The following is a 24,851-nucleotide window of genomic DNA, read 5'->3' as shown; positions in this document are numbered from 1 at the left end:
GTGGTTAGCATTAACGCTAGAGGCCATTAATGTAACTGCCGTGTATTTGTATATTTTAGTGTAAGTGTGCTTGAATGCGCCCGTATAACCAATAAGTACCGTTTAAAATAAGTAAATTATAAATCTTACAATGGGATGATATAGTAATATTTCATAAATATATCATACTAGTGGTTTTATCCGGCTTCGCTCGGTATTTGTAATATAAACCGCTTAAACATGTCTGAAAATGAATCCTGATCCAGAACAAAAAAATGAATCCGGATCTAGGACTAAAAAAGGATTCGAGATTCGGAACTGAAAAAGAAATCCGGAACTGAAATAGGAATCTGAATCCGGAACTGAAATAGGAATCAGGATCTGGAACTGAAGCAGGAATCTGGATCCAGAACTGAAAAAAGAATTGGGAATCGGAACAGAAATCCGAATTGGAAATGAAATCGCATCTTGGATTCGGAACTGAAAAAGGAATCCAGATACGGAACTGAATAAACAATCTGGAACAGGAACTGAAAATGGAATCGAAATCGATATTGATATTGCCATCATAGAAAATTGGATTTTTTCGATACGTCATCGATTCTACCACCCAAAACTTACATACAAAGTCTCTTTCGAAATTATATATTAGATATGGCAAGCTTAAGTACATATGAATATGCAGATTAGTATAAAAAATATCTTAGTTACAAAAAAAAAAGATTGTATGTATGATAGGGAGTTTCTTAATTCCAGGCAATAGTATCGATGTGTTAAAAAGTAAGGATCAATCTGAGAAAAGTGTGAAATGTTTGGGCACCAACTGTATGACTATTTAACTTTTATCATTAATCTTTGATAGTTATTTGACTTTATATGATCTTTTATTATTTTCAGTTTTTTATTTCTTCATTCCTAATTTCCCATCACACTATAAACGTAGTCATAAAAACGTTTCCTTGTTTGCTCATAATGCATTATATCGGTAAACCGCGCCTGAAAAATCATTAAATATTGTTGATAGCAGCTGTTAATCGCTAAGGTCAAGGTTTTATTAACCACACATCTTACGCTGTTCAATTTATTATAAAGAACGTAATACGATAAATATGTAAACAAGATCGTCGTTCACAGTTTGTTGAACTATTCTAAGTGTTAATCTGACCAAAAGTGATATCTGTTAAATTAACAAAATAGGCTCAGATTAGAATTAAAAAATCTTACGTACTGAAAAATTTTATTGCTAAAACTAAAACGTTTGCATAATGTATAATGACTTGATAACAAAATCAAACAAAAAAAATTTAAGTACAAACGTAAAAATTTCGTGGATGGCAGAAGTGTGTCTTTATCAGCTATAATTTAATTTTTATCATTGGGTGACGCTGGGTATTTCGTAAAATATTGACTACCATTGTATGCTAAATGCGGAGCTATGCAGTGCACCGGATGGACACGGTTCAATTTATTCTCCGGATTTCCGACGACATCGCTCTCCGATCCCAAGCCGTGTTGGGCTATCGACAAGCCGCTAAGTACGTAATTTGTATGATAGAGATCTCGCCTTCTATAAAAAAAAAATGAGATACGACACACAATTAGAATAGTCACGATAACTACATGTTACATTTGCCATTTTTAACACTCTCAAGATAATTATCATATATTACACAAATTTTGTTATGCATGAAGTATGGTGGATAATATAGATAAATATAATACTTACTTTCCCGGTTTGTCGATAAAGCCTCCCGAGGGATTTTCGCAGCATACTAAAATATACTCCTGCAAGGCTCCTTGATTAAATAACAGACCGTCCAAACTGATTCCATCTAAAATATATTAAATATATGAAAATTAAATGGCAAAACACAATACAAATACTTATACGAATTCGTCCTAAAAGTTAGTAGCAATTTAATCAAGTAATCCTATATAATATGTAGGTATTTATACATAAATGGCATTACTCGTATTACATTCAAAAATAAAAATGAACTATCAAATTTTCATAGGGTTGTCGGATGTATTGTAATTCAAACCGGGAGCTCCCCCCCCCCTCAAAATCAACATCAAATTAGCAGTCATAAACATTTTTTCACGAAGAAAATAACAATGGTAAAACATTCTACAGAAGTATGTAAGTATTGTTGCGTAGAACCACATGGCCAACATTCCAGAATAATTTGATCTACCATGTGTACCTCCATATAAAGGACAAGTTGCACAACACAGCTTCTCCGATCCATTAATGTTGTCCTGAGTCCCGTTAGCCTAATCCGGGGCCTCTATTGTTCACCCACGAATGCACTTAGATAGTAGATACTCTATCATGTTGCCACGTTACAGTATTATACAAACAATGATAAACATCTATGAATAAATTTTCAGCATTGCAACAAATCAGCGAAAACCTAGATGCTGAATAACTCGAATTTTTGCGAGAGAGATGCCAATTTGTTGGAACCATTTCAACGGAATCAGATAAATTGACAAACTCTGATAGGAAACGATCCACCTTGAAATCACATATCCAAGGTCTGGCCTGCAGCATGCACCAGGGATAGAACCCGTGACCACACAATTGAAAGCATTACATGCTAACCATTGATCTACGCTGCTGGTTATGTTCCATATCAACGCGCTCTGTAATTTAATGTAAGCCGATTTTGCCTTGCACTCGGCCAATACAAGTCTGAACGTGCCGAAACGTGCACTACTATATAGTATGAATAGAAGTAGTCTTTTCTGTGCGCTGCTATGCTGAGCTGTAGCCGTGCAGTGCTGGATAATATGAATAGACCTTATTTAGCTTTGTGAGTGAGAAAAAATGATAGATCAATGCCAGATACACACTATTTGTCTACCTTCTACACGCAGTTCTTCGAAATGTGTAAGATAGTTGAATATCGTTGCAATGAGTAGTGTGCACTAAACATCGACATTTTATTTATACTTTATAGTTCACGAACTATCATACTTACAGAATTTTAAATTCTGAGTTGATAGGTATCTAAAAAGTTGTAAACCGGGACTTTTGCGCATTTTTGCTGAAAAGTTTGTTTGGGACACCGTGCCCCATATACGTATATTATATGCTAAGTAGTACACAAACACTCTGCCCAAACACACCATGCACGTTCAAAAATCTGTCCTACATACATATGTATGTATATCAAATATGGTTTTTGAAATTCATTCACTCATAAGCTGAATTTAATTGATCACCTTATTGTGAAATATTTAAATTATACGAATGTATATTTATGTAAATAGCATACCTCTTTGAAATAAAATCGTATGTATGATTGGAAATATTCCGCCCTGCCAAAACGAATAGCATCCGTCGACCAATTTATTAGTTCTTCCTTGAAATCCACCTTCCAACTTCATCTGACGGTTGACACACCACCGCAGCAGAGCATCAATATCACACAAGTGTGGACGTCCGAGGATGGTGAGACCAGCTATGGCGCAAAACGCGTAACCACCATGAGCCTCCATCCCTTGAGACCCTCCAAACCCTCCCTCGTAGGTCTGACAACTGACGATCCACTCGGCAGTCTTATCGAACAACGCATCGGTAAACAAATTGGTGAGCTTTGCAACATTCAAAGCGCAATAAGTCCCTCGTACGTCGACCTCTCCCCCTCGGTGCATCGCAAAAGCCCCGTCAACAGACCTCACGCCCCAGAGGAACTGTTGAAGCGTGTTTCTATTGATCGAATCGTACGCTTCTTGAGTTCCGATGATGGTCAGAGCGTTTATGGCCGCGTAGGTCGGAGCCAAGTGAGAGTCTTGACCGGGACCACCGCCGTAACCACCTTCTTCGTGTTGGCATTTGGATAAGAAGGTGACGACGTGCGACAGAGTATTGCTGTCGGGCATCTCATTTAAGAGCCATAAGGCGTTCAGAATCCAATAGCACATCCAAGGTCGGCTCGCGTCCAGACATTCATATGCTCTCGGTATGTGACATAAAGAGCTTTTCAAATAACCGACATGAACCTTTCTCTTTATTTTTGGTAGTTCTGGATCTAATGAAGCGCATTCTTCGAATATTTCAAATGCTTGTAATACTGCTTTTTCAACCGCACTCTAGAAATGTTAAACTTTGTTAAGTACATACGTCATAAAATTAACTTATCTTTATATCTTATATGTATACTTAACAATCTAATCATATATGTACTTAATTTGAACATTATTATTTAATATCAAACAAGATTATAATAAAAATATTTCAATTGCCACATTATTTTTTAATAAGATCCTAACCTTATTAACCTTGACAATTAACCGTTTTATAAATGAATGAAATATATTATCAATTTCGAATAAATGGATTTTTTCCAAAAATAACTTTTGCTCTATATTTTAGTAATAAAAATTTTAAAATATGTAACCTGATCTTTGAGCGTGAGAGTGTCGTCAATATCTGGAGTTTGTTGGCTAAGGATATCCTCAAAGAAACGAAATTTAGACGACATGGTGGAAACGAATTATGATAACAATCTACTTAATCACGTTCAATTAATTATTGATGAAAATTTAAACGTAGCCGCTCATTACAGACGTTACATTGCCTTCTATTGACATTTGCATCTGACAGTCAGGTCAACCAACCTATTAAAGTAGCAAACTAGTACTACTTGCCACCTCGCGTGTTCAATTTAACGGTTCGGTGATTATTCCGCAATAAGCGATCTCGTGCAAGTCACTAAAATCTCCCAGTGCACCCAAATATTCATTAATCCAAAGCTACCCACGTGAAACATTGTACTAACGAGAACTCGAATGCCAGATATTCCGTGATCGAGATTTCAGTGACTTGCGAGCAATCGAAATTTGTGCAATAATCCGTTTACCCAATGAAATATAGGGTTGTATTTTAGTATAGACTTTTATATATTTAGTTATAGACATTTCATATTTAAATACTGACAAGAATAGTCTTGTAAGTATTTAAATATGAAATGTCAGTATCCATATTAAATGGCCAGTATTTATATTAAATCTATGGGGGGGGCGTGTGGAGTGAAACGTTGGAATTGTTGAAGACACGACTATTTAATGTGATGGGCGGAGGGGAAGTAAAACAGCGGCAACCCAACATGAACGAGTTGGTCCCAGCTCGAAGGATGGTGACTGGAACTCGACCACGTCGAAACGCTGTTACATCACTCCCTCCCAATGAATAGCGATACAAACAGAAAAAATACTTTTTTTTTACACAATTTTGGATTGAACACAATCAATAAAATTGAAGTGAACACAACCAACGATAAAAAAGATAATCAGGCATTAAATGGCATATCCAGGATTTATATTGAGAGCGGCCAAGCTAGATAGTTAATAATACAAGTATTACAAACTCAATAAAAATCATTGAGCGATTATAAATATGTATTTATGCAAGCCTTTGGCTTTGCTAAACTAACCATGAGCCATGTTCGAGGTGCTGAAGCTCACTGGCGTTGGTTCTGTTGATCTGGCAGTGCGACAGTTTCTGTTTCAATTGTACACGCGGTCGCGTGCGGTTGTCCTTGTCTAGGGTTGTTCTGCTTGATTAGAAGTGCATTCCAGAGGAGTGCGTGACATATGCGTGACGTGGGAGTATGCGTGTGTATTGACATCGATAATGAATAAGTACGCGATGCGATATATCCCTACAAACTCAACCGAGTTTCCATATGCAACACACCTTCCAGCGTACTAAAAGCGAGAACTATCTATCTAACGAGAACTTGAGTGCCAAATATTTTGTATTCGCGATTTTCATGGCAAAAATTGTCTTTTTGACCACCGCAATGTGACAAATAGTCCAATTACCCCTAAAAGCACATGTGCGATTACTTATTAAAGTAACTGCAGTGACGTTATTGGATGTTTTTCCATTAAAACCAAAGTGACCAACAACTGCTGTGTTTCCCCGATTGAAAAAATACGGACGTGCCACGACCAAGCTAAATTTAAAATAGAGGGGAAAATTGAAAAATTCGGGTGGCAGCAATGGCAGTCAGTGACGGCGGCAAATTTCGGTTTGCGCAGTCGCTGTCAAGCGAAGTGAATGTCGAACGCGCTCGTCGGCAATGTTCGTGTGTTGTCGTGCAACTTCGGCGGGCATGTGGGGCCGAGGGGCTGCTCTGTGCTCGACAAAAACGATCGCCATTCATCAGATACTCGCCAACCGTCAAGTAGACGTGACGTGTTCGAGACTGTTCGCTGCTGCACGCAAAGCCATGGTCAGTTCTCACTTATCAATAATTCTCTCTCACCTTTCACTTATACGAATGTCAATCTGGCCAGCAACAGGTGCCTCCTTCCTTTAAGCCACACCACCGCTTCTCAATTTCAATATTATCCATCATTATATATTAAATCTCCATCTCCATATTATATTATACCTTCGCTAAAGATTGAGCAACAGTGCTGCGGTTAGCTTGTATGGCAACAATCGCTGTACAAGGTCGTTACGGTAAATCAGAGCGTATTATATCATTGAGAATATTGTTAAAGTCGTTACACTTTCTCTTGCTCAAGCCATGTGAATGTTTTTTTAACACATTTTTACAAACTGCTCGATGAGGAAATATGTACCATTATCCTTATTCTTATCAAAATTTCTTGAATTAGTAATGTGATTTTTACATACATTTATATACCAGGAAGGCCTTACAGGTAAATTTCAATGTGGCTTCCTGGCCAATTACAAACATCGATATAGAATTTTTAGAATAATTTTAACAAATCATCATAGAGACATCTATGGATAAATTTTTGATACACTTACATTCTTTTTATATAAATCGCCAAATTTCGAGATGCTTAGAAAAAATCGAAATTTGCGAGACATTTATGGACAAATTTACAGCATTTTTATACGAATCAGTGAAATTCCACATGCTGAAAGCTCGAAAATCGCGAGAAATGGGTAATTTGTTGCAACCGTTTCAATGAAAATCAGATAAATTGGCAAACTCGTAATAGGAAACGATCGACTTGGAGTCAGGAACCAAGGTCTGGCCAGCAGCAATGCGTGGGACTCGAAACACTGTGTTCGAAAGCATATATGCTAACCACAAGTCCACGCTGTTGGTTATATTTCGGAATTGATGCACTTTTATCTTGAATATATGTAGTTGATAATTGAAACCTGGAGACTCCAGGTCAAAATCGTCCATATTTTAGTTCCATCTAATGTAGTATATGTGTATTTCAGCAGACTAGTACCTACTAGAGTTAACCTCTAGTAGTTACTAGATTAGTAACCAGAACAGTAATATATGTGTATTTCAATTAATGATTTTTTCCAAAAATATGTTTTTAAAAACACAATGATTCTTTGAAACCAGATTTTTTCGAATCTTCTTCCTATCTTGTTCATGGTCATTTCTATCCGCATATACTCCTCTCGGTCTTGTGCAAAGTTAGGAGCAGCGTTTAGGGACGATCCCGTCAGTTCTTTCATTTAATCTGACCATCTTATAGGAGACCATTTCCGATGACAACTACATAGCTTATAGCCAAAGTAGAAAAGAATCATTTTTCCACATGTTGTGGATAGTCTCTCTGAAACTGCCAGATCTTTGAGGATGAAGATGTGCGTGCGTCATGGAATAATATCATCATATTTCGAAGGCATCCAACATGTCCTTTTCCCTCTTTTTATATGTCTCGACTTCATTTCTTCGACAGAAGGTATTGAATGATTTCTCAATATGTACTTGTCTGTGATAGACTCAGGAAAATTTGATAATATCATTAACAAGACGAAATAATAATGTTTTTAACTGAACATTAACCTCATTACAAGGTTTTTTTATTATATTTCAAGTGATATGGGTTGCTATCTTAAATTAGGACTATGTACTTTAAAAGTATCAACTAGAAAGGTTCCATAATTACATATAAAGTTTGAGTTAGATCATTTAACCAAAAATTTAAAACTACGAAAAATCCAATTTTTTTACATAATGTAAATAATTAAAAAAAAAGTCAAACATAAATCAATCGAACATAAACTAATTTTCTCTTGACGCTAAGAATAATAAAAAATGTTGATAAAATTCTGATGTTGTCAAAATACACCGTTACTGATAGCCTTTCAAAATACAGGTCAATCGCTTATTGTTGGTTGAACGAAAATGTTTATTTAAAATTTCAGGCCGATAAGCTAAACCCCTCGGAGCGAGCTGAGAAACTTCAACCGCTAATCTCCAAAGGATGGAAGGTCCAAGACAACCGGGACGCCATTGAGAAAGAATTCCGTTTCAAGAACTTCAATGAGGCGTTCGGTTTCATGACCCGAGTGGCTCTACTCGCCGACAAAATGAATCATCATCCGGAATGGTTCAACGTTTACAATAAAGTCCAGGTATGCCGATTTTTTTATATTTATTTATGACTATTTTTACATTGGGCTATATTTCCTTCTAATTTGAATTTCAGGTGACTCTTTCATCTCATGATGTGAATGGATTGAGTGCTCGAGATTTGAAAATGGCCACCTTTATGGAAAAAGTGATCGAATCTAACTATAATTAGTTAAAATGTTAAGTTTTCTCAGAAACAACTTTTGTGATTTATTTTTAATTTTTATATTTTGTGACAATTGATAATAATATAATTGTATATACGTATTAATTATATTTTTTAATTGAACGTTTACTTTATAGTTGAATTTATGATTATTGTGCAATAAATAATCAAAGCAAGTCCCTATGTATTTTTTTTATTTATTACTTACCTCTTATAAACATATTAAGGATGATGTTTTTGATATTATATGTAAGAAAGCTATTACGTTTTAAAACAGTTCAGTCAATTCAAACAGGTTTCCTTTTTTGAATCACGCTCCAGGTTTCCTATTCATAAATACACGATCATACACATGTATAGGAGTATTTAATATCCTGGAACCTGAAAGGTGTCTTTATATACAACACTATAAGCATAGTAATATCCATGTCCAAAAACAATACGTCCTTTGATTTTCTACAACATTTTGTTCTGAAAGTTAATATTTAAGAAAAAGTCACTTAGTATGTAAAATTGTTAGTTTCATAAAAATTACAATTAGTGTATTTTTATAGTCTATTTCATTTTATTTGGAAAACTTACAGCTTTTTCGTCGAACATGTGTAACCCAAGCACCCTGTCTGTGTTTTTTGCCGAGCCTTTTCAAATGATCCTTTACAGTGGACCAGGGACAGCCGATCTCTTCCGACAATACCCGAATGCTTTTGCGTGGATCTGATTCCACCAATGATCTTAAAACGTCATCGTCAATTTTTTGTAGTTGGTCTTCCGGATTTCGGCTTATCCTGGATATTTCTGTCGCCGCTTTTGAATCGTTTATTATTTTGAATAAAAACACCTATAATTTTTTTTTACTACCGCCATCTATGTATAAAATTAATGACTACCAACTGTCGCCGAGATTAAAAATGTTCAGACTTGAAAAGCTTCTTTAACGATACCAGTTTTAGTGTGACGGGTGATCACGTGTGACCGATCTAGAGCGACCGGTTTACATTTGACTAGTAATCACCGAACCCTTTTCCCTACCCCTTTTATATACGACTAGTGTTGTACCCGATGAAATATAGGTTTTTCATTGACCCTTTATCAAATTTAGGCCATTGTGGCGCATTAGGTTCTTCCTGTAATGCCACAATGGTTCAAAACTAACTATAAAATAAATATATTAAATAAAAAAAATGAAAAGAAACGTGTCGGTCCGCACGCGGTCGAATATTTTTCAAATACCTTTTAAATATATTTAATTTAATTTATATTTAATTGTTTTATATGAAAAAAAGGTAAAAACTACCTACCTACATATAAATAATATAAAACACCAATAGAAAAAAAAACTTTTTTTCAATAAATGGCGGTAAATGCTTATCGCCGTCTATTAGCCTTAAGGAATCATTGTTAGCAAACAGTATATATAGAAACTTTTTTCTTTTGTTATTATATTCGTACGTTTTGTGGGCATTGTTTTAGCTGTGACGTACATATGTATGTCGAATTGAAACGACTATTATAGTACAGCGAGCTTTATCTCAGACAGACAGACACACATTATATAGGTGATGTAACAACACAGAGTACCAAATAAATCAATGAAAAATTTCTAATAACAAAATAATAATGATATCAAAATAATAGTTATGAAATTAAAATGACATGTAATGGCATACGAGGGGGCGGTAGAAGTGAAATGACTGTTTTTGTACAGCTATTTAATATGACGGGCGGGAAGGAAGTAAAGTGGGATCTACCAACATGTTCGAATCGGTGCCAACTCGCAGGATGGAAACCCAGGTTCGACAATGTCGTAGGGTCCCCACAATAATATTTATATAATTGATCACTTGGTTCTCCCCAAAAAAACAATTCTGCAATGATGTATCGAGCTGAATCTGCTATCACATCAGACGTGCCACAATTAATATTAATTAGCCAATTCAAAACAAAACGTATACGGCAAACGGATTATTCCGCAAAAAGCGATCTCGCGTAAGTCACTAAAATCTCGATCACGAAACATCTGGCACTCGAGTTCTCGTTATTACAATATTTCGCGTGGGTGGCTTTCGATTGATGGAAATTTTGGTGACTTGTGCGAGATCGCTTTTTGCGGAATAATCACCGAACCAACTTAAATATAATTTCAAATTTATTTAACTTAAACATAATAACATCATTTAAAATGTTTTAAGAAATATGCATTAAAAATGCACTACAAAATAACTGTATATCATATAGTAAACGAATTATTTCGCACATTTAGATCGTGAATACGAAATGTCTGGGATTCAAGTTCTTGTCAGTATGATAGCGTGTATAACTCTCGATGGATCGAATTTTCGGGTACCAAATGTTCCGTGATCAAAATTTTAGTGACGTGTGCAAGATTGCTTTGTGTGGAATAATCAAAGAACTATATAATATTAATAAAGACACTACAGCTGTTGACCATTCGATTATCGTTGGAATATATTTTATTAAAATAATTATTGATAGGTAGTTAAAATATTTCTATTCCTGGTTAGTGAGCGGCTGTACCACTGAAGACTAAAATATACTTTTTGAACTCAAATTCAAGTGACCAAAAACTGTATTGCTTCTTTTTGACTGTAAAATCAAAAAGAAGCAATACAGTTGGTAATTGGATTATTAATCACATTCCGATCCACCCAAAAGACAATTTTTCCCATGAAAATCTCGGATACGGTATATTTGGCATTCGAGTTCTCGTTAGTATGATGGACTTTTTGGCTGCCAGATGTTCCGTTATAGAGATTTTAGTGACTTTTAGGCGAGCGCTTTGTGACCAATAATCACCGAACCAAAATCGAGTGTAAAATATAATGGTCGATAAAAACGCTGTGTAGGCAGTCGCAGACTGTCGATCGACGAGTGAAGTTCCTCCTTTTGATTCGTCTTGTCTTGTAATTTTTCCCAAAAAGCATATTTGTAAGATTCTACTATTTGCTTATTGATTTCAAATTTGCTATTCCCAAATTTATAATGTAATTAAAAAATAATCATGTTACACTATTGGTTACATAATATCTGACGTGACATAACCTATAACCGCTTTGACAAGAAATCCAAAAAAAAAATGGCCGCTATTACTTTATGTAATATTTCAAAATTTTGTTTTTACCAGATCCTGCCATCATGAGCGAAGGACCGCCAGCTCGCCCCATGAAGTACCCGTATACGTACTCGGCCAAGTTGGCCCAGTTTCCATACAAGTTCCATATAAATAATCAATGGTTCTACAAATACTACATATTCGGATTCGCTGCCACCGTACCAATATTCTATTATTTCCAGAAACTATGTAAGTATTTTTATCACAATCAATACGAAATGCGAATATCGACAGACAATTAATTTTCTACATTTATTTCAGCTAACTCACCCGGTAATGTCGCTAAATTCGCTGAGGCGAAGAGGAAGGAAGCTGAAGAACTCGCTCATGGACATTAAATTATATTATTACTTAGTAAATTTAACCTTTCAAAATACAATTACCATGCTTTTTGCTAGCCTGGAATACACACATTTTTCCTGTTAATATATGTATTGTATTGTTCATAATAAAATACTGTTTAAATTGATGTGTAATGGAGGTTAAATAGAATTAAATGAAACAATAAGGAAACGTGTAATTTTTTTTATTTCAATTCAAAGATCCTTTGTGATGAAACAATAAATTTAAAATACAAAAGTGTGTAAAACAATTTTATGATTATATAAAAAAAAAAAAAAAACATTAAATTAAAAAACAAATCATTTTTATAAATACATACTAATACACAAAAAAATCCAGTATTGGCGTTCAACATTAATTATATAATAATAAATATTAACTTACAATTTTAATCGAGAACGAAATCTAATTTAATTAAATCTAGTATGAGGTGAATTATTTATTATTCAATTAAATTAAAATGAAAATCACAATAAAGAACACTAACAAATAAACGTTAATTTATGACTCTAAGTCAATTCGTTTGTTGGTCAACATCAGAACCTTCGTCAATAATGAACTTCTCAAGATTTAAATCTTTACATTTCTTCTCAAAGAACTTCTGTAGTCGAATTCCAGCCCTGAAAGTAACAACATTTATAAATAAAAGTCAAACCAAACTACATACATAAGTAATAACCAAAAATAAAAATTATGATTACTTAGCAACAACATCATTGTCACGATTATACTTAAAGCAATTGCTAAAAACAAGCGCCGAATCATTCATAAACTCTCCATCGTTTGCAAACTTTCCTTTCTGCAACTTCCGTTTGATCGTTCCAAAGTCCATAGGCATGTCGACAACCTTCAAATAATCAGGAGCCTGAATAAGTACAAAAAAAAAAAAATAATCAACACTGCAAAACAACATCAAACATTGCATTAAAAGAATAGTAACCTCTTCGAACGTAACAGGAGCGTTGAATGGCCAGCTGTCTTTATGATTCATAACATTGTTCAACAATTCTTCTAGGGCTACCGTGTGAATGGCTTCAGACCTGCGCGTCTTACGAATCGCCGTTCCGTTTGTATTATTATGAACGGGGCCCGATTTTCTTTTAGCAGTGTCTGAATGTCTCGCCGATTTCCTCACTCCGTTTCCGTTGGTGTGTCCGTTTGATAACTTAAGATACTTAACAGGTGCTTCGGCATCGTCACTACTCTCCGAATCTGTTCCGAGTGCAAACAAACTGAGTAATATGAAGACGAAAACAACAATTTTAATATATACATATTTAATACATACCGACGCTATCGCCATTGATTTGAGGCGCTGCTTTACGAGATCTCGTACTCCTCGAATTTACATTGTTGTTCGATCTATCGGTTTCGGGTGACGATATCTCGTTCAGCTTTTTCTTTTTCGCTTTCCCTATTAGTGGTTCATCTCCGCTTTCAGAATCTGAAAACAATTTGATGGGTTTTTATAATTTTGTGCCAAATTCAATAATCGTGATGGTACTAATATATCAACAGATAAAAATGCAATATAAAATAATAATAAAAAAGATGAAAAGTCAGAAGCAGGTTCCACACAATCTCCTTATACGTAGTATATATTTTAATATTAGTGCATAGTAAATGGAACCGACACCAAATTCAACCTACTATATTATCAGGGTAATGCTGTTAGAAATGAACATTGCACGATGCTTTTATTTATAACAATTTATGGGTTAAAAAATTATTATATTCTTTAAGTATGGAAAAATGCACAAATAAATCAAGGTAATAAAGGGATAGTACAATTTCGATTGGTCAGCAAACTAATGGAATTTTCACTATATGTAATATGATCCAGCTCGCTAAATGTCTTTCGTATATTCTCCCTAACCTATATGACAGTTAAACCATGAAAAATGTATCAAAAAGTTAGCTAACTATTGCTAAGTGTAACCATTTCTCTTCAGACTATAATTTAAAAGCAAAACAAAACATATGGGGTTTAATTTTTTAGTTCAAATTGTACATTCCGATTAGGCTCGACCATATCTTAGGCAACCATTCCGCACTACAATCAACCAATTAGTTGAATCCCATGCTAATAGTTTATAAAGAATGCACCTATAAGGGGAGGCATCCAAAATCCCGAAAATTCATAATGCATTTGTATCAAAAATCGGCCCAATTCTGAATCTCATACACGGCAGATATACAGACTAAAGGAATACAGTGAACTTTTTGCAGACGACACGGTAATAATAGCATCACATGAAGATCCCGAAATTGCCTCACTTTATTTGCAAGAGAACCTAAACCAAATCCAAAAGTGGCTACAGCTCTAGAGAATACAGATAAACTGGCAAAATTCTGTGCATATCACATTTACAATGAAGGAGAAAGCCTGTCCTGTAAATTTGAGCGACTTAACACTTCCACAAGCATCTAGACAGCAGGCTGACGTGGAAAAAACATATCTGGACAAATGTAAGCAACTACATTTGAAAGCACTACTGGATAATCGGAAAGCCCTCAACACTGACTATAGAGAACAAACTATTGGTCATCCTAAAATCGATATATTTGTGTATAGGATACAATTATGGAGCTCGGCCAGTAACTTAAATAAAATCAATTCGGCTCACATAGGCATGCCATATCGTACGATTGTCTGCGCCATAATAGTAAGAATACACTCAAAAGTATGGCACGGGACGCGTAGGTGGACTCCAAGTGTGAGGCGTATCTTAATGTCATTATTAAATTGTACGATCTTATTATTTCGACAAGTTTCTCCTACATTTCTTCAAATATGGGAATCACCGTCATCGATCACTGTCAAAACAAGGATAAAATATCACCAAAACACTCCAGGGGGTGAGGTTTGTGAAGAAACGCGTCAGTACAGATTTGGCCTACCAGCGGTTTTTTTACATGTGCAAAGCTATCTAAAAAAAAAAATGTGCCGAGCACCTCTCTGTGCGGTTTTACCTCAAGGGCGAAAACACACTGAATAGTACGGAACGTCACGTCCTTGGCTCCACGTTCTGACAGTGGGTGTTCCCCAAACCGAATTTGGGTGTAGTTGCACCTGCAGAGTGCATATGTTTCTCCTACATTTCTTCAAATATAGGATTCACCGTTATCGATCACTGTCAAACAAGGATAAAATATCACCGAAAACACTCCAGGGAGTGATTTTTGGGACTGTGTACCATGTATATGGGCTAGGGGAGCTGCATTTTTTCGCATCTCTGAAAGTATCTAAAAAAAAAAAGTACCACATACTACTCAGTGTGTTTTCGCCCTTAAGCTACAAATAGGCTTAACATTATGGTGGCCGCTGACTCATATTTGTATCATGTTGGGTGCACAACGCTTCTTGGCCACTGATACAAATATGATTCACGACTGCGCGAATATATTTTTCAGTCCGCTGATATATATTTGTATCACGTTTTCGTCATAAACGAAAACTCGATACAAAATTGTATCATTGGCCACAAACGATTGACGCAAACGTGATACAAAAATATATCAGCAGACTGATATAGTTCACGCAGTCTTAAATCATATATGTACCAGCGGCCACTAAGCGTTGTGCACCCAGCATGATACAAATATAAGTCAGCGGCCACCATCGTGTTAAGAGAAAGACCCTCCAAATCTGGACCTGTAATATCAGGTAAAGTGCCAATGGACATTTCACCCACAAACTAAGAGGAAAGAAGAAAAAAGTGCCGAATGTTCTAGAAAGGATAGATAAATTTTCAAAAAAATTAAATCAAGAATATTCCTAAACAAGTGAACGCTGAATTTTCGGAATTTTTCACATAGGATTTCGTTACGAGTCTCCATAGTTAAATTCATACTACGTATAAGCTTTGAAAGACAATACAAAAAAATTAATGAGGGCGATAAAAAGCAAAAAAAAAAAAAAAAAAAAACAGGATCGAAAAAGCAAAAGAATTATTATTTTTGAGTTCGAATTTGAACGAACCACTAAAATGTTGCTGTTTCAGCATCTTTTTGTAATGGTCTATGTTGTTCATGGCGTCCGCTGCACAACGTCGTACTTTCGGATCCCAGTCTGCCAATCACACACATGACAATAAATGTAATATACACACAATTAAGAATGTCCATATACATACATACATATATAGATATTAAATACAATTGAAAGCAATTCCGCAGCCCTTTCCGATAATATAATACAATATATAAATACGCCGCAATAGAAGTATGTAGTAGCACGACGGGGAAATCATTTACCTTTGTCTTTTCTTGACTGTTTCGAGCAGTGCGAGCATACGAAGACTGTCTTTCGCTGGAGAGGATTCGGAAGACACTCAGAGTGCCAACCTTTATTGCATTCCGTGCACTGGACGAGTGAACCGCCTGATCTACAGACCGAACACAGCGGAACTGTCATACTACTGCAACTAGAATGAAAATACACATTAACTCGATACTCCGATTTTAAATTCAACACTCGCAATAGCTTCAAAATATTATTACCTGCTGCCTCCGTCAACTTCATCGGCAGACTGTTCCTCTTCAAATATTTTCCTGTTTCTTTTTTTTGGGAGGGTTCTTTCTCTAGGTTTACATTGATCACAGAACCAATCTCCTTGAGGTACTTTCTATAATAAGCAATATCAAATCAGCATCTCACAAAGCAAAGTCGTCATAAATTCATCTCACACACGTATAGAAATCATATGGACTCAATTTACGACATGACTTTTAATTATAAAGAGTCCATATGATCAACAATCAGGCCTGAATAGTCATCAGCACAATAGAGTGCGAGTTAACATGCAAAATCAGGCCCAAAAGTAGACAATAAACAGATAAGTTGTTCTATATGAAACACATTTATAACATTCGGTACTTGTTCATAAAAGTATGAGCCTTACTAATGAACAAGTACCTAACATTCAAAGCAAGAGCACCAAACACATAAAAAATATATATTAAACGTAACCAGCAACATGTGTAACTCAGTGTTTAGCGTATTATGCTAACAACTAAGGGGACACGGGTTCGAGCCTAGATCCAGTGTCGCTGGCCAGACCTTGAACAATTTATCATATGTTCCAAACTGACATCTCTACAATCGTGTACAAATTTAAATATTAAATCATACCGTTAATTTAGGTTTAAGGCAATACATGTGATATCCCTTATTGCAGGAATCGCACAGCAACATGTTCTCATCGTCATTCTTCCTACGACAAATCCTACAATTGGCATTCAAGATCGATCGTGACCATTCAATGCTGTTTTCTAGTATCTGAAGGTGAAGATTTATCTGAGCGTAGCTGGTCGACTCCATGAGGGATACTTCCCAACGTTTCAACGATTCGTACGTTGGATTCGGCTTGGGATCTTTATTCAATTCCTTTTGATCATAACCTAAAAACCGACAAACTATAAAATGACGAAATCAATCTAGCCATACATAAATACGTTATTATAAGTACCGAGTGGCCGTTTGAGATGTTTGTGAGCTACAGCCTGTTCAATTTGTAAAAGCGCACAAGCCAACGACTTGACCGACGATGAGTCTACGGTGACGCAATCTTCGATTATTTCTTCTTCGACTTCCGAGTTGATCTCGTCGGGTCCGGTGAGGAAATGACCAGGATCGCGATATGTAGCTGAATCTAAATGTAAACAAATGTATAAATCTTAATAATGAAATAAGTCTTCAACACCTTCTATATCAATATTAATGTAAAATAAAAGAAATTTTACCGCTTTCTTTAATCTTTTCTTCAGAATTTGCTTTGAATCCCCATACTAGTTCGGGACACTGTTGATCATAATTCCGATTTAAAATAGCATCACGCCAAACAGTTCTATTCTGTAAAATACATACATAGGAACAGTTTTAGACACGTTTTAAACAGAAAAAGCGAAACATTATAGAAATACATAAAACTACGCTCCATAATTTGTAATGCTCTTGAATTATCGATCGAAAAAAATTCTTATTTTTTAAACCTATACAATAATTATGATTTGTAATAATCCGAAACCACACATGATTTCATTTCGACTCTTGATTTTCACAATGTTGCGTTTTCAGTATCCTTTTGTATGGGACAGAAACATTGACCCTGACAGCTACCATGTGTAAAATCTGCAGTTCTGCAGTGAGATGTGGATATACAAAAGGAGGCTGAAAATTCATGGATGAAGCGTAGAATCAATGGTGGGAAAACATGTTAAAGTGCTCAACAATTAATCAATCATGGATCTCCAGGAAAAGATCGTGGGCTAGCGAAGCACTATTTAGAGCAGCCGTCAATAAGAGTATGGATGGTAGTTCTAGTTGCTAACGTTTTAAAAGGACATGGCATGTGAAGAAGAAAAAAAACAAATTTACACACCTTAATAGACAATTCACCTAATGCGCCGAGATGTATCTTTTCTTCGAGATCCAAAAGAGAGTCTCTGAGAGCCATCTCTAACACCTGATTTGGATTAAAGTCGGGTGGATACCGTAAATTTGCATCAACATACTTTCTCGCCAGCCTCATTTGAGCCTCCACCCTTCCCACAACTGGAAACTGCATAGCAACAAAAAAATTAATAAAAAAATTTACAAATTTTAGCCGTTAAGCTCTTAAATACCAGGCCAGATTCTAGAAAAGCATTCATATTTTGATAAACCGCCAATTAAATATAAGTTTTAGACTAGGATTTTGGCTGGTATTGGAAAAAACTATTATTCATATTCATATCGAGGTAATAAATACAAACCTGGTTAGGATTCAGTACATTTTTAGGACACTTGGATACATATTTGGCTACTTGTTCCTTCTCTTGTTCTAAAAGTTGTTTCAATTCACCCTCTCTAATGCCGCGTTTATTCAACGCTCTAACTAGTTCATCCAAAGTGTCAGTAGATTCAATGAATGACCACTGGGTTTTGGGATACGGAGACGAATGAACGGGACAATTCGAAGAGTCGGCCGTGCACATGAGCAGATCCGGCAAAAGTAGCACTTTCACTTCATCAGCGGGCACATTTTCGGGATTGACCGACATTCTCTTTTGGTAAACGTTTTGAGAATCGTTTTCTTTGTCGCTGTTGGCTGAAATACAGTTTTACATTATTATCGTGCATATATTATTGTATTTTTATTTGAATTAAATATTAACCTCCGTTTAATTCAGTCTCGAACATCTTTTGAACATAACTAAGCGCGTCTTCCGGTTGAGCCGTAGCCAAAACGGGATTCGGTATCACAGGTTTATCCAAACATCTACCAGAGAATTCGTCGACATGTTCCACAAATAGCCCTTCGATGGTTTCATACATCCAATATCGCCTATAAGCCCGATCAGATCCTAAAGATAAAAATTGAATTTAGTATTTAGAAAACCGATCAAGAAAATAAAATATTTTGATGCGAACGATTGTTTTCATACCTAAATAACTCTGGAATGCAAAACTATGTGAATGATATTCTTTGAATTTCTTTTCAAATTCTAATTTTTTAGCTAACGAATCCTTTTTTAAGTCTTCTATTTTTTGAAACACTTCAGCGTCGAGAATCTTAGCCCTTTCGCCGGTTAATTTTTCAGTTTCTTTTCTAGCAGCAGCATCTCGTCTGATCTTCTGACGAGATAAGGTAAATTCAGCTTCACGCTTGCGTTCACCAGTCTAAAAAAAATTATATTATAAATTAAATCGAAATCAAATTACAAAATGATGTTTATGACATTAGAATTTATTTTACCTGTAATAATTTAATTTTGATTTTAATGTCTCTTGACTTTTCTTGATTTTCTTCAATTATATCTCTAATAATAGAGAAAGTTAATATTTGATTTATCAAACAATTTATTAGCTTAATTTTGTACGCTGAAAACAATCAATACAACATTTTATGATTTAGGACAAATAATGCACACAATGAATGAGTAAATTATAGACAAATATCATTAATAACAGCCGAATTGAAGAATGCAATTACACCAGTTGAGACATACGTTCAGTTTTATAAAAATTATGATGTAACACAAATATTTGAAGCATACAATTTGAAAACAGTATACGTCAGTAGAATCTTTAGACATTCAATAGACCAACTCACAGATGGTAATGTATAATTTGAGCGCCAATCAAAAAAATTATGCTTCGGACATCTCCAGTTACCATTTGATAAGTGATATAATCTAATATTTCCACTATTTCAAAAACCAATAGTGGTTGTATAAACCTAACATTTCAAAATTGACAAAATATGTTTTAATCAATCAAAAATAAATGAATTAATAAACTCACATAATGGTAATTGGGTTATGTGTTTTGTGGAAAGAGCTTTTAGAACATGAGGATTTTTCAATTTAAAAAGTAAGCCAGGATCATCTTGAGAATTATAACCGCCTCTTTGTTGATAACGCCATTTGGAACAATTTTCTCCAACTGTAGATCCAGATGATAAAAGATGCAATCTAAAATAATATGAAAACAAAAATAAAATAAAATTATATTATACTATGGTATTATAAGCCGGCAGTAAAACTCAGTGGTTGCGTTAATGCAAACCACCGAGAAGTTCCCAGGTTTAAGCCTTGGGTTGACCTCAATTGAAAAGTTAATTTACTGTCTAATTGATCTGATTTCATTGTTGAAAAGGTTCCTCATCAAATCGGCAAAACCATCCTACCTACTATTTGTTACCACTATTTGAATATAATTTCAATTTACAATAAATAAACTTTTATATGCACAATTTTAATACCATAGGTGTCGCTCAGAGGTAAAACCCGTAGTGGCAACATAAAACAATATATAAAACTATTCAAGTACCGTAATATTTCCGAAAAAGTTTGAGAGTCCATCGGCAACCTTGACAACGGCGTTGATAAATAAGTTTGAGACCACTTTGCGGCAACGGTGGCCAATTGCACTCCTCTGAACATGCTCATTCCGCCAGAATTATCCGGATCGTCTCCTATTACTGAAATAAATACAATTACATAAGCAATTTTTCTTTACATACAAAAAATCCAGAGACATTTTTATCAAACGTACGGTTTATATCACGACTGTAATGCCTATCCTTGTACTCTTCGGCCTCCTCTTCTTGCAGGTTGAACACGGCGCTGAGGAGCATTTGGATTATGTCGCTGAGTGGACCAGCCACTTCCTTCGCTGTCAAAGCTCGTCTCAACGTTTCCATATCGACGCCACTTGAAAAGAAATGCTTAACTCGGATAGATTTAGAAAACTCCAAAAGGAACTCTAAGATTCCCATCACATCGCCAAAATGTTTGTTTGAAACGCCGGGTATGTCTATCGGTATCATCTTCGGCAATTGCTGCAAATTTTAAATGCATTTCACATAATTATAATCAAACAAATACAATTATATATGATTTAAAATGGTAATTGAAATACCTTATGATCCTCTAGTTCTAAATCGTCCTTTGTTTTGTTCCATTCTTTCATATAAGCAGCAAACATCAAACTTCTCTCTCTTTTACTCTTTGCTAAAGTATTAACTGGCCGATTTGATACAACTCCATTTTGCGATTTGAAGTGATTGTTTTCCATAAGATTAGACTGTTTTGTACCTGTGTAAATGAACCGTATAAAGTTAAACAATCTTTACTAAGAATACTTATGAATATGATAATCAAGATACCTTCAAATTTATCAGTTTTTGTAATATACTTTGCCATCGTCTCTTGCCTTGATTTTTTCTCTGTAGTATTCTTTTTTAAGCTCCCTTGATTCTGCATATCGTCCATTATTTTATCAAACTTTTTAGATGAGGGGAAAATCGGAGGGTCACCGGCGAATATTTGATCGAATTTAACTTTAGAAATGTTGTATTTATTTACGATTATATCCTGAAAAGACATTATCAGTGAAAAAAAGAAATTTCATAATGACATTTAAGTATACTTTATTAGAATTAAGATATGGATGTAATATGGAGTCAATTACCTTCACTTGTATGATTCCAGAAGATCCTTGTTCGACAAACTGTTTCAAATAAAATTGAATCTTAACCCTAGTGAAAACTCCTCGACCCCGTCGAATTCTGTCATTAGAAAGAATCGATATATTGCCTTGGGGTGCGTCAGTTTCGTCATCGTCAAATTGTTCTACTTCGTAGGTATATGAAGATGCATTACTGAAAAAAAAATGACAATAAATAAAACATACACATTGCACAAAACACATCAATCGATTTGTAATAATAATTACTTGGAATGGTTAATGAGTTTGGGCGCAATAACGGACAAAACGTGAGCTTCGCTCCACAATTCGCCGTCTACGCACGCTTCGATCGTCTCGCCGACGAAATATCTATCTCGGACGAAGTTGTATATGTCCTCGGCCATTCTGGCGAAAGCGCATCTTCTGGTTCTGGATGCCAAGTACAAAACAGGCACACGGAGCTCCATGGGAAAGTCGCGTAAGGACTTGCGGGCTTTCTTTTCACTGTCCAAAGCCTCGGCGTACGTTAAGTTTGGCGTTCCGGTCATTTCACATGACCAGACCATGGAATTAACTAGGATTATACGCTCACAGTATTCTCTGAAAAATAATGATGCAATACATTTTGATAATTTTTTGAATAATAAGCATAGTTTTAAATTTAAAAAGTGCACTATTAATCGACATTTCTTATTACGAGATAGATAATCAACTATCAGATTTCTACAAAAAAAGTGCTGAACTTTATTTTTGAATACATTCAATTGGAATATCATCTTTCAAATGTCAATGACATTCAAATGTGAATCACTGAATCTAAAATATCTGAGACACATTTTTAGTAAAACATTTTTTGCAAATTCAATCACTTGCGAATAAAATAAAGCTACTATGTACATATATTTCGGAAGTAAAATATTATTTTATTATTAGTGAACAGAGTCTAATCGTAATATTAACACAAATTTAGATACTTTCTGGCTGTATATTGTTACTACTTTCAAAAAAATTTAGTATATTATATAAGGTGACTGATTTTTCTAAATTCAAAACCGGGACGTTTTTTCCAAAAACATATTTCTAAATACGCCAAACTAAGATTAAAGAATTAAAGTGATAAGCGAACATACGGTTTAAACATTCAATTTCGTTTTATCATTGGACGCCGAGGATTTCGAGTTTTGTAAAGGCGTGTTTAGACTCTCTAATATATCTTGCAACAATATAAAATAAACAAACGAAGTCTATTAATGAATGTATTTTTCCAAAACTAGTTCCATCATCTTCATTGTTGTTGAAAATGTGCTCACAATCTAAATCCCAAACCACAATTGGTCAAGGATTTCCATCGAGTAATTCTGTTATGGTTATAAATTCAGAACTTCCGGTGTAAAAGAGTCTTTATAAATCTTGACAAACGAATGACACGAATTACACGACCCTTGTTCAATACATTTTTTTCAATGCTACCTTTAATAAAGTCTTAGCAGGTACTTTTCTTGTTTACTTTGTACGTGCTCAATATACAACGCCGATCGACGTTGGTCAGCATTCAAAAGGTTAAACAATCAAGCGGTATGCAAATCAGATCGACTAATTGCACGGGAAACACTTTTAATCATACAATTATTTAATAAAATGTGACCCCAAACACTGGTTTTCCTACATTAGATTTTCGTTTCAACTTAAAAAAAAAAAAAATAGATAACATGTATATCACACGTAAGCGCGTTAAATGAAAAATACATATAACCAGATATAACGCAAACTCTATCATTCAATACTAAATCAACACACGATTCACATCGAACATCCACGCATACAACCAGAATGGTGTAATCGGATCGATATTGCGCCAAAATCGTAAATTGTTTGAGTTTACATTTCAAAACATAACCTTTTGACAAGTGGCGTCACACGCTTCGAAAATAGACATAGCCTATTTATAATTTCGCATTCGATTCTCTCGATCGAAACAACAATGCTTATAAAACACGCTATGTACTTGTACGCGTGCGAGACTCGATACTTTCACCGTAGGGGAACGATCGCAGAAGCGGAAGAGGACGCGAGCGGCGTGACAGATGATGACATAGATTGGCGAGCAACGTTTCGAGGCGAGGTTATGTTCACGGTGGAGTCAGCGTGCGAGCTTCGCATTGAAGGTCACGGAAGAGGCGAAAAGGCGGGAGAACGCTGGGGCGGGAAGGGGCGAGAGTCGCGATCGAGTGGGCGTAACGTCGACGAGTGGCCCCCGAGAGCGGGACGGTGACAGCTGACAGGTGACAGGTAATGGGGGGAGGGGGGCGTGGCGGGGCGACTCACTCGTAGTCCTGGAAGATCTCGTCTGTGATCTCGCAGTGGAAGACTTCCTGGTGGTCGGGCAGACGCTCGCACGCCCGGTTGCGCGCGAAAGGCCGCCTTCGTAGCAGAGGCATGGCGAGAGCGGGTGCTGCGCCCTCGGGGGGTGCGAGGGGGCGCCGGGGGCGGAGGCACGAGGAGAGACGAGCGGCCGCAGCGGCCGGTGAGCGGCGGCGACCCGCGAAAACAGCGCGCTTCACCCGCGGCCAAAACACTTCGCACCGCGGCCATGCGCGCACGACGACAACCGTCAACCGTCTTTCCCCCTCTTTTCTCTCGTTAATGTTTCTAGCGTTTTTCAATTCGCTTTCAACGCTGCAAATGTGTATAAGTTCTTTTTGATATCTCACTTTTTTTTTTTGGTTAATTTTGTTTGCTCAAATACGAATTTTGTAGGTATGACATAACGCTGTTATCTTGTGAAAAGACGAACGCCGAAAATAAACGCTCACACTCTATAGCGAGTCACGTAAAAATCGGCCAGAAACAGGAACGGAAACGGGAAAAACGGGAATGAGTGGCATTGCAACGCAATAATTTCAA

The 24,851-nt window shown here is 35.8% G+C and overlaps 4 protein-coding genes across 6 annotated transcripts; 2 read left to right on the top strand and 2 right to left on the bottom strand.

The window, feature by feature from the left end:
• Nucleotides 1–864: 864 nt before the first annotated feature.
• On the bottom strand, nt 865–6,016 carry Fntb (Farnesyl transferase beta subunit). The gene is made up of 4 exons (XM_077441667.1): nt 4,386–6,016; nt 3,261–4,077; nt 1,706–1,811; nt 865–1,546 (listed from the first exon to the last, which is right to left on the bottom strand). The coding sequence occupies exons 1-4, from the start codon at nt 4,467–4,469 to the stop codon at nt 1,342–1,344; spliced, it is 1,212 nt and encodes a 403-aa protein (XP_077297793.1). The 5' UTR covers nt 4,470–6,016; the 3' UTR covers nt 865–1,341.
• A 9-nt stretch (nt 6,017–6,025) lies between these two features.
• Nucleotides 6,026–8,702, top strand: Pcd (pterin-4a-carbinolamine dehydratase). The gene is made up of 3 exons (XM_077441678.1): nt 6,026–6,224; nt 8,147–8,356; nt 8,431–8,702. Exons 1-3 carry the CDS (start codon nt 6,072–6,074, stop codon nt 8,524–8,526), a joined length of 459 nt encoding a protein of 152 aa, XP_077297804.1. The 5' UTR covers nt 6,026–6,071; the 3' UTR covers nt 8,527–8,702.
• A 2,666-nt stretch (nt 8,703–11,368) lies between these two features.
• On the top strand, nt 11,369–12,257 carry roh (reduction of Rh1). The gene is made up of 3 exons (XM_077440663.1): nt 11,369–11,466; nt 11,663–11,839; nt 11,912–12,257. The coding sequence occupies exons 2-3, from the start codon at nt 11,674–11,676 to the stop codon at nt 11,986–11,988; spliced, it is 243 nt and encodes an 80-aa protein (XP_077296789.1). The 5' UTR covers nt 11,369–11,466; nt 11,663–11,673; the 3' UTR covers nt 11,989–12,257.
• Acf (ATP-dependent chromatin assembly factor large subunit) lies at nt 12,160–24,547 on the bottom strand. Of its 3 annotated transcripts, none has more exons than XM_077440659.1 (23): nt 24,273–24,547; nt 22,215–22,547; nt 21,951–22,140; nt 21,646–21,853; nt 21,399–21,574; nt 21,033–21,318; nt 20,808–20,958; nt 20,280–20,449; nt 19,732–19,856; nt 19,421–19,655; nt 19,151–19,339; nt 18,749–19,083; nt 18,376–18,555; nt 17,738–17,846; nt 17,464–17,646; nt 17,127–17,395; nt 16,496–16,620; nt 16,250–16,419; nt 15,975–16,064; nt 13,281–13,436; nt 12,933–13,204; nt 12,694–12,857; nt 12,160–12,612 (listed from the first exon to the last, which is right to left on the bottom strand). In XM_077440659.1, the coding sequence occupies exons 1-23, from the start codon at nt 24,383–24,385 to the stop codon at nt 12,507–12,509; spliced, it is 4,335 nt and encodes a 1,444-aa protein (XP_077296785.1). In that variant the 5' UTR covers nt 24,386–24,547; the 3' UTR covers nt 12,160–12,506. The 3 variants fall into 3 exon arrangements, with proteins under 3 accessions (XP_077296785.1, XP_077296787.1, XP_077296788.1); XM_077440661.1 differs by having other exon boundaries at nt 20,808–20,952; nt 24,273–24,525; XM_077440662.1 differs by lacking the exon at nt 15,975–16,064.
• Between the last annotated feature and the right edge of the window lie 304 nt (nt 24,548–24,851).

Source organism: Arctopsyche grandis, chromosome 11, assembly GCF_051622035.1.
Source record: "Arctopsyche grandis isolate Sample6627 chromosome 11, ASM5162203v2, whole genome shotgun sequence".
Lineage (NCBI taxonomy): Eukaryota > Metazoa > Arthropoda > Insecta > Trichoptera > Hydropsychidae > Arctopsyche > Arctopsyche grandis.
The sequence above is the reverse complement of the archived record's forward strand: the minus strand, read 5'-3'. Positions and strand labels throughout refer to the sequence as shown.